General features: G+C 38.1%; 1 protein-coding gene across 4 annotated transcripts in view; it reads right to left on the bottom strand.

The window, feature by feature from the left end:
- The window catches only part of ZNF385C (zinc finger protein 385C), a 261,764-nt gene that overhangs the window by 12,544 nt on the left and 236,136 nt on the right, over positions 1-13,084 (bottom strand). For 2 of the 4 annotated variants that reach the window (XM_026718266.2, XM_087916252.1), the window contains 5 exons: positions 8,519-8,629; positions 5,649-5,820; positions 5,093-5,431; positions 2,568-2,755; positions 303-416 (listed from right to left, as the gene is read on the bottom strand). In XM_026718266.2, the coding sequence (XP_026574051.1) occupies positions 303-416; positions 2,568-2,755; positions 5,093-5,431; positions 5,649-5,820; positions 8,519-8,629 (924 nt within the window). The remainder of the gene's footprint in view (positions 1-302; positions 417-2,567; positions 2,756-5,092; positions 5,432-5,648; positions 5,821-8,518; positions 8,630-13,084) is intronic. The other 2 variants (XM_087916253.1, XM_087916251.1) reach the window with 2 other exon arrangements.

The following is a 13,084-nucleotide window of genomic DNA, read 5'->3' as shown; positions in this document are numbered from 1 at the left end:
GTAGATGCATAAAAAGAAAAGGAATACTGGGAATTGTAACCTCTTGATCTGATCTGTCCCACTGCTTTTCTTGTTTCCTCTCATGCAAGCAGTTGTTTCTCACTGTAGTTTCCGAATGTTGCTGAGAGTAGTACTATCTGTACTTTAGTTGTAGGATGAGACAATTTAACATTCAGACACAATTCTCCACTGAGTGGGTGATTGGATTTTGAAGAATAATTAAGACACCAGGGGAATTTCCTTATTGTCCCTCACATTTTCCATACACCCCAGAGTTACCTGGCACCTTCTGTGACAAATACCTTGAGAATACTCACTGCCAGGGCAGTATTCTTCTGCAGTTTGCTGTACGGGCTGTATTTGGGCTTTGGTGGCTTCCCTGCAAGCCTGTCTTTGTGACGTCTACTGCTCATATGCTGTAGATGAAAAAAACAAAAGCTCCCACCATTATCTATGTATAAAAGCACCTTGATATGCTTCTGTCACCTTTAATAAACTTTCCAATGACAGTTCTTTAGACTATTCTATGTTTTTATTTGATGAAGGAACTGGAAAACGTGTCTTCAATTATGTTGAAATTATGTTCTGCTTAAGCTTGGACCAACAGGGTCATGATGACAAGCTTTTAATATTGCTTTGACTTCAGGTTTCTGGTATTTTTGACATTTTACTCTGACACTTTTGTCTCCTGATAGATACTACTCTGTCTTCGTGGTGAGAACTGTGTATATATCTGTCTTTGAATCTTTTCCTTAATAAGATAAATGCAGAACAGGATAATTAACTTTAGGCCTATTTCAAGGCTTGTTCAAAATGCTCTATTTAAATTTAAAATGAGTCCTCCTATTTTGTACTTCCTTTCTTTTCTGTTTATCTAGACATTACTTGCCTATATCTTGCTGGAAACAAATATTGGATAAAATAATTGTGCAGAGACCAAAAATTGGACATGGGAAACACAAATTAGTTAACTGTTTGGATTTTAATTATATCTATATTCCTTATGTTGTTTATTACTATTAAGATAAGATTTTAAAACAGGGAAGCACAAAATAAGAGGCTAGTAGAAAGCGATTTATTGGTACATTTTTTTGCTTATGGCAAAAAAACTTCAAGATGGCACCCAAAATGTCAATTTCTAGAGTGCATGCTTTCTGAGTGGCTGAAATGGGATATTTGAAACACTGTTATATCAGCTTAGCCTACCAAAACGTTGAAGATTGCCAGAGAGGTTCTTGTGCCTGTTTCTGCTGTATTTATCTGGAAAAGAGAATCTTCTCAGCTGTACTCAGCCTCTTGAATGGTCTCCAACCCTTTTCTATGATGTTTCCTTACTTAATCAAATAATTCCTCTTCAAATATTCTCCTGTTCTACAAAAGTGCAATGCTCCCTTCTAACAGTAAGTTTTCCCTTTTCGCTGGTTATTTTTAAATTCTGTTCCTGTGCTGCTGCTTTTTAAAAAGTGTCTGAAGAATTAAGTTGCTATTTACTCTGTGTGTGTATGAAATCGTAGTTATTAGAGATGCTACTAATACAGTAAAATCTCCCCACTGGGGGAGGGGTGTCTATTATTCCTCAGGGGTGATTAAATTGCAAATTACATCATTTATGGTGATTTGTGTCATTATGTCATTATGCAAACGACACACTTTGACGTGGATGTCATTATTTGGGTAATGATGTTATTACACAAATGACGTAAATAAATGCAAATGATGTAATTTTCACTATTAGTATATTCAGATCGTTATGCAAATAAGGTAAATCAACATGATGGCATGAAATTAATGTAAATGTAATGTAAATGTAACATTTAGCATGGACTGCTTTGGATTGAAAAGATTTGTCTGTTATTTCAGGAAGTTGTTCAGACAGAAATCTTGCCCAATTATATCTGATGTCCATTAAATGGGGGTAAGTGGAATAAAAGGTTCTCTGTATCATTGTTCTTGGTGTGCTGCTGATTTTTAGCCTTCTTGTTACTACTCAAGTTGCACACAGTATTTGCAATTAATTAATCAATTAGATACTATATAAAGAAGCACTTAACTCTGATAATTCTCTTGTCATTGGAAAAGCCATTTGTGTAGGATTTTCTGGAAGGCAAGTATCATATAAACTTCAAATCTGATGAGAATGGAAAACTGCCTAGGACAATATTTGGATCAGAGGAATTTAAGGTAGAGAAAGATATAAGCAGCTGGCCTTCCATGTTCCTTTTTCACCCTGACTGCCCCTTAGATGTGATTTTGTTTATTTACAAGAACTGTTGGGATGATGCTTCAGGTATCTTAATGCAATCTTTGCTTTAGCCTGCAATTCAGAATAGTAAAATTTCTGCTTGCAATGTAACTTCTTCTCTTAACTTCATTAAATATCTTAATAGATACTTAATGAAAGGTCTAAGCTGAAATTTGGGAGTGGAAGTAGGGTGGAAAGATTAATGCTCTATTCCCCTTTTTATTTCCATCTTAAAATGCTTCCTTCAAAAAATATCCAAAATTCAGCATGTTCCTCATTACAGTCCTCCAGACAATCAGAAAAGTGTTTAGATTGATCTGCTTACCTGTTTGAGTTGTGTCTCTGAGTTGACAAAGATCTCGCACACCTGGCATTGGAAGGCCTTATTCTGAATGTTGAGGCTGCCCTTGCTGCCAATCCGTTTGGGCTTGTGTCCTACTCGAGAGAGAACCTTCCCTCGGCTTCGCCTTGGCAAAACTGTTTGGCCTTCCAGCATCAATTTGTGCTTTGCTCCTGGGAGTGGGGAAGAGAAGATGAGCCCGGAACAAAAAAGGGAAACTTGTTTCTTGCACTTTGATAAACAGCAAGTGGTCTAAGAGGCAGACATGGCAGTTATCAATAGAATGGGGCAATTCCATGATGCCAGAATCAAGTTGGCTATATGGAAATCCTAGGGCAGGTCTCTGACACAACATCTGCATTTTATATTTAATTTTTTGTTCTTGTTTCCTTGTTAAATGCACTTTTTATACATCTTAATATATTGTTATATTTAATATACTATTATTATATAATATTTGGGGAACGATAGTGGTTAAAGTAACAGGCTAGAACAGTGGTATAAGTTTATGTATTGTTACAATAATCTATTTTTTAAAAAGGTTATATGATCTTATCTTGCCTTTCTGTCAATTACACCATTTAGAGATAACTTTTGTATTTTATATTTTGCTACTATTAGGTAAAATAGAGATAGCAAGTAAGGCAAGGTCAGATCCCAAATGAATTGATTTTTCTTTATTTTTAACTATCCTTATCATTGTAATTCCTTGTTTTGCCTGAAAACATATGACATAACAAAATGACAGCCTTAAAAATAAAGAGTCAAAATAAAACAGTTCACTATCTTACACAGAAGATTCCACAATTTTAAAACAACAGTACTGAATAAAATCCAAAAGTTTTATAAAAACAAGCAGGTTCTCAAGTTCATTAACATTCTTTATAAAGTTAGTCTAATCTATTTTAGCTCCAAGTGTATTGAACTACACTGTCAGGCATGTTAAGCAATCATCAGATCAGGGAAGATAAGAATAGAAACAATGAAATAATTGGAAGATGATGAAGGTAGGAGAAAATAAAATTTTTACTAAGCAAAATGGAAAGTCAAAATTTGCATATATATATCTATATCTATATATGTATATATATATATATATATGTATTATGTATGGCATTCAGCTTTGTTCGGGTATTTTCCCACGTCATTGTAGTTGTGCTTTTAAAGTTGTAGCAACATTTTGGCAGAATCTCATCTGCCATCATCAGGCTTCTGTATTCTGTCCGTCTGTGAGTCAGGCTGCCACAGTTGTTTCAGTTTTAAATGTAAGTACCCGCAAAAACTTAAGAAAACATGTGTGTGTGTGTGTGTGTGTGTGTGTGTGTGTGTGTGTGTGTAAAATAAAGGAAATATTTCAGCTTTTTGATTTCTTAATTGGCTTGCTGCAAAAAGTTCTTACAATACATCATATAAAGATAGAAAAATACAGTTGTTCTTTTTTGAGAACAGAAAAAAATATGGATAGAACTTGGGATCCCAGTTCTTTTCAAGAAATATGCAATCAGCGGACTACAAATACATTAGTAGCAAACCATACCTATTTGTCCAATCGTTTTTGAATTCAGAAAGCAAAGAGTTTGTAAAACTCTCAAGCTTTTCATCTTACTCAAGTGACAAAGTAGAGTTATTGTAAAATCTGGCAGGCAGTATCTGTAAATGACTCCTGGTTTCACCATACCTGCTTCTCATGGCTTTCATACTACTGTATCTCTTCTATTCTATGGATAGCCTATTATCATGTCTGCTGAAAGAATGCTAAAATAAAACATCTATGAATGAACTAAACACATATTTATTCATTGTTAGGTATTGGTTAAGAATCCCCAAAGTCTGAAATGTATGCTTTTAGCACAAAATTTAGTTAACTGACTCAAAAATTTGTTCATTGGGAATAAAAATAGATTAATAGGCTACCTTTTCTAAGTGGCAGCCTCCACACATATTGAGAATTCAGGGAGTTCCAATCCCAGAAGATCTGAAGGATGCCAGATTGGGGAAGTTTTCTTTATGTTTTTTGTCAGCTTCTGTTACTAAAGTCTATTAATATCAATGAGGCAAGATGGTGTACTTTTGGTAGCATTCAACATTTTCTGTCGAGGAAGAGGAGTAACTTATCCCTCTTACTGCTACAATGGAACTACCTTGATTCAGTATCACTACCTAGACAAATGCTTTTGGGAGGTGAAATGAACAGATATATTGAAGTAGGCAAGAAGGCCAATAATGAAAACAGTGCTGCACCACTGTGATGCAAGTTTTCCCCCTTTTGTATATGTATCATGATGATGCATGCATGCATGTACAAAAGGTGTGATGCTTGCATTGTGACTCTGATTTCATCATTTTGCCAAAAGCCTTGCATCCTGCAGATGCCTCTGAAAGTGAATTATTATGAGCTACATGCAATAGGCTCCAGATGTCATATTTTTTACAGCAGTGGTAGACACATTATAGGTCTAACTTGGCCTTTTATGGGGTAGCTGGAGAAAACCCACATGAAGGCTCCTTACCAGAATTATGAGCCTCCAACTGAGAGGCAGAGTTAACTGTTACTTTGCAAGTGGGACAGTACAAGTGCTGCTTGATTTTCTTTCCCTCTTTCTCCACCTCTGCTGCTGAGCCGGCGGTTTCTCCAGATTCAGTTGCTGGCACCTCCATACCAGCTGCTGCTGCTGGTCTCACACTTGCACTATCTGGAGCAACTTCCAAGGGCTCTGAAACTGATGGGGGAACCAGGGACAGGACGCCAGTAGATATCTTGGCTGGTAATTCTTCTGCTGGGGACATCAGCATGAGGTTGCAATGTTCTGCCATTGGTTGGCTCAATCCTAGCAAGCTACTGGGTTGTGCTAATAAAAAAGGAAGACATTTATTTTCCTCTGAATCGTGGTTTTAAGATTAACTAGCCTTAAAGATAACTAGCATTTGCTTCCATTATAGTGGCATCTCAGCTAAGATTATTCTTCTGCTACATAAACAGAAGAGGTCAATTACAGAAAAATATGGAAATTTCCCCAAACTAAAATCTACCTAGAATGCCTCTTCCTAGATAAGCTTGCCTCTTACCTCTGCTGCTGCTGGTGGTGTCTCTGCTGATATCTAGTGCAGCTTCAAAATTAGCCATTTTTTCTTGGCTGCTGCTGCTATTGTCAGCTGTCTTGTGCTTATTTTTCACTGCTTCAATGGCTTTGAGTCTCCGAGCATGCTTGTGGCCTCTGTAATGTGCCTCAGCTTGATTCTGAGAGAGATAAACGGGAGGGGAGTGTTGAGTGATGGAGAAGAGTATTAAGGCCATTCCATATTATGGAAGATCAAAGAGAGACTATAATGCAAAATGATTTGCAAAGCCCATTTTTCTAGTTGGTGGAGAGCACTTTGAAGCCTGGTTATCTTCCTGCTGCAGCAGCAGATGACATTTTTTCCAGCTACCTTGCTATTTCCCCCCAGTTTTCTCCATTTCGTTTTTTTCAGTATTGAGGAGCAGCACAGAAATAATCTTTTTGTGTACATCTTCCTCCCATCTGAGCCTTTGGAAAAAGCTATATAGATAGGCAGGCCAAGTGATAGAGCGTGAGTGTACAAGTGGAGTGGATCTTTTAAGAATATGAGGATAAAAATGTAGTTTAATGCATTAACTAAACATCTCCCACTGAAACAAAAAACACATGAAAAGCAGAGCAAGAGGGAATTTTCTATACCTCTCCTTTTTGGGCATTGAGCACTTCTATTTCTTTCTTCAGCCATTATGCAAACTAATGTAACACCCTCATTTCAATTCAGATTGGACTTAAATTCACATGAATTTGCCAGAGAACCATTCATTGTAGTGAGAATCAGGAAAACTGCCTTTGACTGCTAAGTACACAGGCTTTGGGGCACAGGGGTCTTTTGTAAGTCTTTTGTATTTTCTTTAAAAAAATATTTTATCAGCAGTGAACAGGCAGAGGACATTAACACATACTTCAGTTTATTCATCCTTTTCTCTGAAAAGCTGAAGGGCCTGGTTATAGGAAAGCACAAAATGTAAACTCACACGTAAATACAGAACTGGCATGGCTGCCTAGGAATATAGACTTCATATTAGGTCTGCATTCCAGGAAGGGACAATAGTTGTCATTTATGTCCTTCTCTTCCCCTCTACTTCAAGTGAATATATTTAGCTATATACTATTTTATTTTGTGTTGCAAAACTGCCTCCTGCATATTTTTTTTCTGAAGCTGCATATTTTAATTTTCTTTCTTTCTTTTTTGCCCAAAAGCGCTTTTTGAAACAAGAAATGGGCTGCATTTAATCAGGGGCAATGTGTCTTATCTCCATTTCACCAGGCAATGAACAATGCCAGGAATTGAATTATATGGATGCACAGCATGAGGCAGGGAGGGAGCGAAAGTCATCAGATGAAACAGGAGCCTGACGGCAAAGGGGTGTGGGTATATGTGCATATGTGTATACATGTACAAAATGAAAACAGAGGACGTAATGCTTTGCTAGAGGGCCTACACAGTTCAAATGGGATAGTGCTGAAAGTATGGACTGGCTTTTATTGGGACAAAGAAGCATCACTTGATATATTTGTTCTCCTGGCATCTAGATATTCCCTTGGTTAGTTTACCTGTAACCAGTCCAAAATAAGCCTAGTAAGCCTAGTAATGCTTCTGTTTCATAGGCTCTTTGGTGGATGCCTTTCTGCTTGCATATTAATTTCTATGGGTAGAGGAGTGATCAAATTATCTTGAATAGCTTTTTTTAGAAAGTACAGGAAATATATGACATTAAGATTTGTATTGATCAAGGAACATTACTCTATTGGTTGGTTCTAATAAATCTATGTAAACAAATTAATTCTGCCACCTTTAGTACTATACAGAACTATGCTACATTGAATGGGTGAATTTAGATAGTGTTTTAGAAAAGCTGGAATAAAAAAAACTCTGCCTTGGAATTTTTTTTGGGTTACAGCTTTTATTAAAAAAAAAAAAAGTCCCTGGGCACAATGCCGAACTGCACCAACTGGATAATAAGGGCTGCATACTGCAGTTCCCTTCTTTTATGCCAGATTCAAGTAACGCACACAGGCTGAAAACCTATGGAATGGGTCTCCCAGATAAAATACTATTCTTGAATGCAGAATAAAGAACACCAAAGTGTGGTTTCCCTTTGCAAGCCCCTAAGAGTCTGCTTCTCTTCTCATGCCCCTACCTCAAAAAAAGGAAATAAACACAGGGGTGGAAGGTGGTAGTGCAGTAAGAGAAGATTATTTCCTGAAAAAAATTATATCTGTTTTTTTCTAAAAGAAATGAAAGAATTGACATTCAATGACTTGCAGGCATTACACAATATACAACATTTTATGGCTTATATGCAAGCAAAGTATCATGCTGATTCTTCTTTTTTTATTGTGACAGTAGACCCTTTCAACGAGGGAGCATGGTGAACAAACCAAGAGTCTTTATCCACAGTTTAATAAGTCATCCAACAGTAGGATTCTAACTTGTTCCTCTTGCAACATTTTAGAAGAAGAAACTTAGAAGCAGCACGAGATCTTGATCGTGCATTAAACAATACCTTCATAGCGCCATCTGCAGCGGATGGTCTTTCTCTGATGAGCCTTGTTAATATGACTTGCCATGCTTTGCGCTCCATGAATCTAAGGGAACCATAAATCAGGCCTACACCAACTGAAGTCTCACCTTTGCCAAAGACTACCACAAATTCAGCTTTAAGACAGTTTCAGCCTGGGACTGTAGAATACGGAAGGCATTACTAATCATGACTTTCTTCACACATAATTAAATTAGGTGCCTTGAACACTAAAATAGTATGTGAATTTTTGTGCACTCATAAGCAAAATCGACATAGTTATCTATATTGTAGTTCTCCTCTTCCTTTTCCATTCACATCTGCCTGATCCTAATGTTTCATGGATGTAGCTTACCGCAGAGTTGAATCTCAGATGACAAATATTACAAGAGATGAACTGCTTCTTCTTAAGTGGATTGGGTACACCAAAGGTATGGTTGATTACTGCCTTTTGTACTGGATCCATCTAGAGAGGGGAAGGATGTGAAGATAAATGGAGCCAAGTTAGCTGGTGCTCTGAGCATGTAAAATTGTGTTTGTGCTTTTCCAAAACTGCCTTCATAGCACCATAGAACATTTGCTTGTTTGCTGAGGAAATGTCCTTATCTGTCAGATTTGGGTCAGGCATATAAACCTCTGCTCCTCCAAAACCTCAGTCCTTAGTCAGGAAGTAGCTAAAAATAGAATTTGATACAACTAGATGGGTCAAATATTATAGACACAAGGCAGGCCTTGCTGCAGAACACAAAAATCAAGCCCGTATGCTGGCTCTGAGGGACAGGGACATTCTCTGATCTGAATGATGCTAGTTACTTCTTCTCCAGCTTCAGCTGAATATGGCAAAGAATTCTGCTGGTAGTAATGGTTAAGGAAGAAAACCCTTCCTTAGCACCTTCTACACTGCTAGTTCCATCGAGGCTATTATGCTGTGAAGCAACTGATCAGCTATTCCTTTGGGGCCTACAATAACTTTTAATGTGGCCCTTCTCTATAAGTTGTGTCAGTGTTCTCTACAAGCTGAAAATTGTTGCAGAAAGACACTATTGGACAAGCTTTCATAGAAACGTGTCAGCCGTTATAGGTATTGCAATGGGAAAAACACTATAAGGTTCTCAAGAACCTCATGCTTCTCTAGAAATTGCTGATGTGGAAGATAATTTATGCTGTGATAGGAAACAGAGTTTGAGGAAGTAACGTTTCAATAATTGCCTGATGTCTCAAGGGCCAAGTTAAAAGAATTGAAAAACCAGCACTTGTGTAACACACAGATTGAGAATACTGCTGCAAACCAATTCTATTATATTCTGCTTTAAAGAAATTAGTTTCTGTTGGTTTTCCCTAACTCTCATGTTTAAATATTCACAAAAATTGAAATAGAGGGAAAAGGTTAGAGTAAGAACTACAAAGGTAAAAAAGATAAGAAAAAATAATAAGCTAATATAAAAATTCTATGTACATAGAATTGACCACAGCTATAATCTATAATATAAACATTGTTCTTTTATCCCTGTGGTTGTGAAAGATATCTTTCCCAGAGCTGGCCATCAAGAACAATGGGACGAGAAAGAGATTGAGGTTTGAAGGTGATTGTATTTCTTAGCAAAGCTATTTAGGTGCCTGGACAGGAGCATCTGTCTGGTAGGCAAAGTATGCAGACAAGGGAATCATTATTTGGATCCCTAAAGTCCATCACCAAAGGAAATGGAACTGGCAACAAACAATAATTGATGATCATGGTACCTTCCCATGATTATGGCAATTTTTTTTACTGATTCATTTGCAATAAAAATGAAGGGGGATAGATAGAAACTGAATGGCAGGAGTGAACTATCAGAGATTTTAGGAGAGGAAGGGAAGTTTTTATACTATAGTTAATAGCAGTTTACTCTAGATAGCACCAACCTGATGCAAGGATGCGGCATAGAAGGGTGGTATAAATATAGAGTCACAGTATTTCCAAAAGGAGAAAAAGTATTGTGATTTTTTTTGGAGAAAAGTGACATATGAATGACGTATGAATGACTGTATTATGTACAGCATGAGGATGTATATCTGTTCCTTTTGTGATTATTTTCAAAAACAAAGCCTACTATGATAGATCAAAGGCCAACCACTGTGTGCCAGTGCCTCCAAAGCATAAAGATGATTCCATTTTCTGAATAGAAGGGAAACCCCCCTCCCCCCAAACACAAGAGGAACAAAGGATCAATTCTCAATTGACAAGATGATTCTGGAAAACTGCAAGAGGTGGTTGATCAACTTGAATGTAATATGGATTGATTTCAACTCACTTCACAAAACTGAATAATCAAGTACCTAGAAATAATAGGTATCAGTAGAAACATCACATTTTTTCTGCAAAGATAGATGGCACAATGAATATGATTACTGATCAAGGTTGATACGAGGGCTATCCACAAAACAGATTACGTTTTCGTCTGTAGCAAGAAGGGGCGGAGCTAGCACGGCAATCTTTGGTCTGTGCTTCCACCGCTCAGTCTGTATCTAGTAGTGCTAGTGGGAGATTCATATCTCTGCCCGTTATTTCACAGCAAACGTTTGAAATGTGTGCTGCAATTGAAAATCCCGTGAGTTGTGAGGTGCGATCAGTGATAAGGTTTTTGTTGGCAAAAAACCATAAACCGATTGAAATTTTTCGGCAACTGTGTGAAGTGTACGGGGACAACATCATCACTGAAGTTGGAGTGCGCCAATGGTGCATTAAGTTTAAAAATGGCCGAACTACGGCACTCGAGAAGTCCTGAATGCTTTCAAGTGGGAGATTTTTCCTCATCTGACCTACAGCCCCGATCTTGCACCAAGCTACTACCACTTGTTTCCGAGGATGAAGACCTGGCTTGGAACACAGCGCTTTGATGCCTGAGATTTGAGCCAGTCAGTCACGCCCGCCTGCAGTTCTGCGTCGTCGTCAAAGCGCTGTGTTCCAAGCCAGGTCTTCATCCTCGGAAATAAATAGTAGTCGCTTGGTGCAAGATCGGGGCTGTAGGGCAGATGAGGAAAAATCTCCCACTTGAAAGCATTCAAGACTTCTCGAGTGCCGTAGTTCGGCCATTTTTAAACTTAATGCACCATTGGCGCACTCCAACTTCAGTGATGATGTTGTCCCCGTACACTTCACACAGTTGCCGAAAAATTTCAATCGGTTTATGTTTTTTTGCCAACAAAAACCTTATCACTGATCACACCTCACAACTCGAGGGATTTTCAACTGCAGCACACATTTCAAACGTTTGCTGTGAAATAACGGGCAACGATATGAACCTCCCACTAGCACGACTAGGTGCAGACTGAGCGGCGGACGCACAGACCAAAGATGGCCGCACTAGCTCTGCCCCTTCTTGCTACAAACGAAAACGTAATCTATTTTGTGGATAGCCCTCATAGATGGGAGAGGTTGCATTGGGAGAGGTTACATTGGGACATAGTTTTCAAAGAGACTCACTATCACCACTACTGTTTGTCATTTCACAGACTCCTCTGTTAACCATACTGAACAAAGTCAGACCATGGCTATCAAACATCAAAAATATCTGCCAGGCTATCCCACCTCTTTTACATGGATGATCTGAAGCTGTATGGAAAAACACCATCTGAAATGGCTGCTGCTTTTTCTGCTCTGCGCTGTTCAAGATATTGCAATAGAATTTGGACTACCGTGTTTCTCATATAATAAGGCTGGATCTTATTATTTTTTGAGCCCCGAAAAAATGGCTAGGATGTCTTTTCGGGGGTGACTTAATTCCTCCCCCCTTGCATTTTCAGGCAGGTGGTGATGGCTTGGATGTTGACCTCTGTGTTGGTGGGGCTCTTCGTATCGGGGTCAACGCAGGCAGCACCATATCTGGGTATGCAACAAAAGTACTTCCTAACGGCAAGCCCGCCCCCACCATTCCCCCATTTCGCATGTTTTAATATAGGCCTTAATTTGGGAAGAGGGGCTTAATTTCATTTCATGCCTATAAAACATGCTGGGACTTCCTATTGGGGGAGGCCGTATTGTTGGAGAAACAGGGTAGACAAATGTGTCATGCCTACCATTAAATGGGAAAAATAGTGAAAACTGAAGGAATCAAGATGCCCTATGTCTAAATGAAGACAGTTACAAATATTCTTCAGGCTGACATCAAGCACACTGAAGTCAAGAAAAGGGTTAGAGATAAATATATCAAGAGAATGAAGAAGATCTTAATATCCAAACTTAGTGTGGAAAATACCATCAAGACATTTAACCACATTGGCAATTCCAGTCATTAGATACACAGCTGGGAGAATGGATTGGACTCAAGCAGAACTAAAAGCCTGGGATAGGAAAACTAGAAGAATAATGACAATAACTTATGCCCTTCATTCTCACAGTGACTTTGACAGACTATACTTACCAAGGAAAATAGGTGGTTATGGAATGTTGCAAGTATATCAGAAGGTTGAAGAAGAAAAAAAGGCCCTGGAAGAATATCTGAAAGATAGTGAAGGAGATGCTCTGAAGCTAGTATATCAGGAAGGCTTACTGAGTACCCGAGAAACCAAAATGGCCTATAAAAAGGACCAAATGAAGAACAGAAAACAAACATGGAAAGACAAAATATTACACGGCCAGTATGTTAAAAAAATAGCAGGCTAAAAGTAGATAAGTTGCAGAAAGAGTCAGAGGTGCTAATTCTGGCTGCACAAGATCAAATATATACAAAGACAGAACTGATAAAGTGGCTTTTTTGGAAAGAAGCTGAAGAAACAATCAACCACTTGGTTAGCCGCTGCAAGAAGATTGTTTAGACTGACTACAAATAACAGCATGACAAAGTACCACAATGGTACATTGGAATATCTGCAAGAAGTACCATTTTATTTGCAAGCAAGAACTAGTGGGACCATAAAATAGGTAAATAATATAAAATAAAGA

The sequence above is a fragment of the Pseudonaja textilis genome, chromosome Z (assembly GCF_049901715.1).
Source record: "Pseudonaja textilis isolate UNSWEBS1 chromosome Z, rPseTex1.2, whole genome shotgun sequence".
Taxonomy (NCBI): Eukaryota; Metazoa; Chordata; class Lepidosauria; order Squamata; family Elapidae; genus Pseudonaja; species Pseudonaja textilis.
Note: the sequence above shows the minus strand (reverse complement) of the source record. Positions and strands in the feature narration are given on the sequence as shown.